Source organism: Chiloscyllium plagiosum, chromosome 4, assembly GCF_004010195.1.
Source record: "Chiloscyllium plagiosum isolate BGI_BamShark_2017 chromosome 4, ASM401019v2, whole genome shotgun sequence".
Classification (NCBI taxonomy): domain Eukaryota; kingdom Metazoa; phylum Chordata; class Chondrichthyes; order Orectolobiformes; family Hemiscylliidae; genus Chiloscyllium; species Chiloscyllium plagiosum.
Window position 1 is genome coordinate 3103231 of NC_057713.1, and position 6000 is coordinate 3109230.

Sequence of the window (6000 nt, forward strand, 5' to 3'; positions counted from 1 at the left end):
AAGCTCCCCATAGGAGACTAGTTAGCAAGGTTAGACCTCATGAAACACAGGGAGAACTAGCCATTTGGATACAGAACTGGTTCAAAGGTAGAAGACAGAGGGTGGAGGGTTGTTTTTCAGACTGGAGGCCTGTGACCACAAGGATCGGTTCTGGGTCCACTACTTTTCATCATTTATATAAATGATTTGGATGTGAGCATAATAGGTATTGTTAGTAAGTTTGCAGATGACACCAAAATTTGAGGTGCAGTGGACAGCAAAGAAGGATACCTCAGATTACAATGCGATCATGATCAGTTGGGCCAATGGGCTGAGAAGTGGCATAGAGTCATAGAGATGTACAGCATGGGAAAAAAACCCTCCAGTCCAACCCGTCCACATCAACCAGATATCCCAACCCAATCTAGTCCCACCTGCCAGCACCTGGCCCATATCCCTCTAAACCCTTCCTATTCATATAGCTATCAAAATGCCTTTTAAATATTGCAATTGTACCAGCCTCCACCACTTCCTCTGGCAGCTCATTATATACAAGTACCACCCTCTGCATGAAAAAGTTGCCCCTTAGGTCTCTTTTATATCTTTCCCCTCTCACCCTAAACCTATACCCTCTAGTTCTGGACTCTCCCACCCTGGGTAAAAGACTTTGTCTATTTATCCTATCCATGTCCCTCATAATTTTGTAAACCTCTATAAGGAGACCCCTCAGCCTCCGACGCTCCAGGGAAAACAGCCCCAGCCTGTATAACCTCTCCATATAGCTCAAATCCTCCAACCCTGGCAACATCCTTGTAAATCTTTTCTGAACCCTTTCAAGTTTCACAACATCTTTCCGATAGGAAGGAGACCAGAATTGCACGCAATATTCCAACAATGGCCTAACCAATGTCCTGTACAGCTGCAACATGACCTCCCAACTCCTGTACTCAGTACTCTGACCAATAAAGGAAAGCATACCAAACGCCTTCTTCATTATCTTATCTCCCTGCGACTCCACTTTCAAGGAGTATGAACCTGCACTCCAAGGTCTCTTTGTTCAGCAACACTCCCTAGGACCTTACCATTAAGTGTATAAGTCCTGCTAAGATTTGCTTTCAAAAATACATCACCTCGCATTTGTCTGAATTATACTCCATCTGCCACTTCTCAGCCCATTGGCCCATCTGATCAAGATTCTGTTGTAATCTGAGATATCCTTCTTCGCAGTCCACTACACGTCCAATTTTGGTGTCATCTGCAAACTTAGTAACTATACCTCTTATGCTTGCATCCAAATCATTTATATAAATGGCGAAAAGTAGAGCATCCAGCAGTGATCCTTGTGGTACTCCACTGGTCACAGGCCTCCAGTCTGAAAAACAACCCTCCACCACCAACCTCTGTCTTCTACCTTTGAGCTAGCTCTGTATCCAAATGGAGTTTAATTTAGATAAATGTGAGGCGCTGCATTTTGGGAAAGCAAATCTTAGCAGGACTTATACACTTAATGGTAAGGTCCTCAGGTGTGTTGCTGAACAAAGAGATCTTGGAGTGCAGGTTCACAGCTGCTTGAAAGTGTAGATAGGATAGTGTGGTAGGCGTTTGGTATGCTTTCCTTTATTGGTCAGCGTATTGAGTACAGGAGTTGGGAGGTCATGTTGCGGCTGTACAAGACATTGGTTAGGCCACTGTTGGAATATTGCGTGCAATTCTGGTCTCCTTCCTATCGGAAAGATGTTGTGAAACTTGAAAGGGTTCAGAAAAGATTTACAAGGATGTTGTCAGGGTTGGAGGATTTGAGCTATATGGAGAGGTTGAATAGGCTAGAGCTGTTTTCCCTGGAGTGTTGGAGGCTGGGGAGGTGACCTTATAGAAGTTTATAAAATATGAGGGGAATGGATAGGATAAATTGACAAAGTCTTTTCCCTGGGGTGGGGGAGTCTAGAACTAGAGGGTATAGGTTTAGGGTGAGAGGGGAAAGATATAAAAGAGACCTAAGAGGCAACGTTTTCACGCAGAGGTTGGTACATTTATGGAATGAGCTGCCAGAGGAAGTGGTGAGGCTAATACACTTGCAACATTTAAAGGGCATCTAGATGGGTATATGAATAGGAAAGGTTAAGAGGGATATGGGCCGGCTGCTGGCAGGTGGGACTAGATTGGATTGGGATATCTGGTCAGCATAGTCAAGTTGGACTGAAGGATTTGTTTCAGTGCTGTACATCTCTACGACTCTATTGCATTTGACTTCCTAACTGACATTAATTTGTATGTTAACCTTAAGAGGATCCTGAACTAGTCCCTTTGAAATTCAGATTTCTGAAGCCTTTCCCTCCCTATTTAGAAAATAGTCTATGCCTATATTCTTCATATATATATATACTCTATTCTGTTAGGTTGTATTTTATGGTTATGTTTTATTCTAAAAAATGTATTCATCTTTTTGTACTTGCAGATAATGTACAGTTACCTCATTTGCCAACTCGTAATCCATTCATTGGCTGCATGGGGGAAGTAGTGATCAACGTGAAGCCAGTATCATTCAAGAAAGCAGTGGCAGTTCATGGTGCTGTTAGTGTGACTCGGTGTCCTGTCATGTAAATCCAGCTACTGTTTGTAACCACAAAGATGTTTTAATCTTCCTGAACTTGATTGTAATAGACAACTAAACCACTGTCAAAATGCAGAATAATTAATTTATTGTAACTTGGACTTTGCATTCTTATCATTTCAGTCAACTGAATTTGACACATTTATGGTTTGGCTTTTCATAACAGCAATTTTTACAATTAAAAGAAAAATGACCCACTAACTTTTTGAAACGCAATGCAAATATTTTATTCCTAATTGGTGCTATATACTGTGGGGCCAAATAAATTACTAAAATTTGCTGCTAATTTTATATTTTCATACTTGAATAATTAAATGCTAAACATATTTCTAAAATAAACATGATTCAACCATCATTATTAAAAGCCTTTCAAATTGTTTTTGGAGAGTAAATGATCTTCTGGAAAGGGAATGTTTTCCCCCATGCATCATCCGATTGGAAACACAGGCAAGGTTCGGCGCAGACACAAATACAGATTATATTTCTTCCTGTGAGCATCTGTCGGACTCTTGAAGCGGTCTTGAGAGTAACAGTGTAGTAGATCGGAACCCAGGACTTGTATCTCTGGCAGTATGCATTGATAGTCCAATGAAATATCCACCAAAATAAGATTAAAAAAAAGGGCCATGATGAGGCCATATTTCTCTCCACGCCTCCACCAGTCAATAAGATCATGCATGATCTCCCTCAACTCCACTGTCTTGTCCTGTCAACATATTCCTCAATCCCCAAAAATTTCATCAACTCCCACTTATCACCTCCAATATTCACTTACTTCACTACCAATGCACAGTGGTGCAATCTGCAAGGTGCACTATAATAACTCACCCAAGACCCCTGCAACAGCACCTTCCAAATCTGTAACCTCCACCACATAGAAAGTCAAGGGTAGTAGATACATGGGAACACCACCAAAAAGAGACACACTATCCTTATTTGGAACTGTATCATGACCTCTTTGCTGTTGATGGGTCAGAATCCTGAAACTCACATCGTAACAGCACTATGGTATCCCTACACTGTAGCAATATAAGAAGACAGCTCACCACCATGTTCTCCTGGGCAATTAGGGATGGCCTGGTCAGCAACATCCACATTTCATGAATGAATGTTTTTAATAGTCCATCTTGAATCTCCTCAAACGATGGAGCATCAGTGGTTAGCACTGCTGCCTCACAGCGCCAGAGACCCGGGTTCAATTCCCGCCTCAGGCGACTCTCTGTGTGGAGTTTGCACATTCTCCCCGTGTCTGCGTGGGTTTCCTCTGGGTGCTCTGGTTTCCTCCCACAGTCCAAAAATGTGCAGATTAGGTGAATTGGCAAAGTCAAATTGCCCGTAGTGTTAGGTGAAGAGGTAAATGTAGGGGAATGGGTCTGGGTGGGTTGCGCTTCGGCGGGTCGGTGTGGACTTGTTGGGCCAAAGGGCCTGTTTCCATACTGTAAGTAATCTAATCTAATCTAATCTAACCTATACCCTCTGGTTGACCATTCCAAAGACTAGGCAAAGGATTAGGTTAAAACGCTATCCCGTATTCCCAATTCCTCTGCCTCTGCTGCATCTGCTCCCAGGAGGACCAGTTCAACCACAGAACACACCAGATGGCTTCTTTCTTTAAATACTGCAATTTCCCCTCCCCCCACCTTATCCGAGATCCAACCTTCCAACTCAGCACTGCCCTCATGCTCTCTCCTACCTGTCCATCTTCCTTTCCACCTATCCACTCCACCCTTTTGCCCAAAGTGTTGACTCTCCTGCTCCTCGGATGCTGCCTGACCTACCGGCACCACACTCTCAATTCACTCTAACAACACTCTGAGTGATTAGGTTTTTCTCATCTTGTGCCCATCAAGTCAGTCCTGGTCAAAAACAACCACCTGACTATAATAATTGCAATTTCCTGCAATGGCCCATAGCCTAGTTTGCCTTGGCACTGCAGGTGCACATTTAAATATTCTTAAAAAAACATTCAACAACCAACGCCCCTTCTCCTCCCCCAGCCCACCCAAGAATTCTGGAATTCTGGCCAGACTGCTTTATGGAACATGGTGAGAACATGGTAAACTGATGGAGTGGTTGAAGTGACTGGTATTGATGCATTTAAGAGTAAGTTACATAAATACGTGAGAGGAAGGAATGGAAGACTTTGCCACTTGGGTAAGATTAACTAAGGCATGGGACAAACATCACAATAGATCAGTTGTGTCAAAATGACTCTTGTGCTGTAAGTACTTTGTAATTATATTTAAACAGAAACTCATGTTAAATAAAAATGCCTAACATACTTAGCAGGCAGTAAGAATCTGAAGAGAATTAATAGATTAACATTTCAGATAGAGAGGCTAGGGGAAATTCTAACCTGACCCATCCATCAGGAAGCTGTTCGGAATGGATGGAAGATTGTCTCCCAACTCCACTGTCCTACCTTGTCCACATAGCCCTTCATTCCCTAGTGTCACTCTCCACTGAAGTCCATATTGGGCAGGATATAGAACTGATATTCCACTCGACAGGCTGGATTAAAATGCCTCTCCTTTGTGTGAATATCAGCTACAGTATTTACCAAAAACAACAAACAGACCAATCTACACAGATGCAATTGTTATTCTTGAAACATGATTGGTTTCAATTCATTTTAGTCCTCTCCTCTGATACGTTTCTGTAGAGGAGTGTGTTGCGACTGTATAATACATCTCTGGTTTTAGTCTGATATTTACCTGGGAGTTTCAGAAAAGAGTACTACATTTCTGAGAACATATTGAAGGATTCACATGATCACACATGCTATAATGCTACCATGTTACTTTTTGATGAATGAACTAATGGCCAATAATGAACTCCATGTGTAGGAAAAGAGAGGGTTAACAATATATGGATAGATTTAAATCCCAGCTGCCTAATTGAAACCAGTCATGTGGGCAGTTAGCAATAAGCAGGTTATGTCAGCTCAGGGAGAGAATAAGGCACGTGGCTACAGCCATTTTAATTGCATTTTGAGACTTCCTGCAGACTCCTCTAGTAAAGACATAGCCTGTGTTCCCATCATCCCCGCTTAAGTCTGCGAGATCCAACAACTGCGAGTCCACACTGACCACCTAATCATTGCTTGCAAATATTGAGTCCCCACCAACTTCAGCCTTGCTCCAGGCGGGAAACAGGCTTGGAGTAATTCAGTGAATTTCAGTGGTTCAGATGACTATAGGTTTTCTGCCTGTGCTGAGAATTGAAATCCATTGCTGCAAAGCCCATTCTAGCTAAAAATCTGCTTCAAACTCTGTTATAATAAAACATCTGAGAGAGAAAATGTGCAATTACATAGCATTTTTCATGTCCTCAAACCACATTATAACCAATTAAGGCTTTCCAAGTATAATTATTGTCTACTAGATATATGACTGCTCCAATATCATTGC

General features: G+C 42.1%; 1 protein-coding gene across 1 annotated transcript in view; it reads left to right on the forward strand.

Moving 5' to 3' along the window:
• Positions 1-3810, forward strand: part of LOC122548812 (laminin subunit alpha-3-like) — a 376692-nt gene extending 372882 nt beyond the window's left edge. The window contains exon 78 of the mRNA XM_043687604.1: positions 2435-3810. Within this exon, the coding sequence (XP_043543539.1) occupies positions 2435-2580 (146 nt within the window). The 3' untranslated portion in view covers positions 2581-3810. The remainder of the gene's footprint in view (positions 1-2434) is intronic.
• The last annotated feature ends 2190 nt before the right edge of the window (positions 3811-6000 follow it).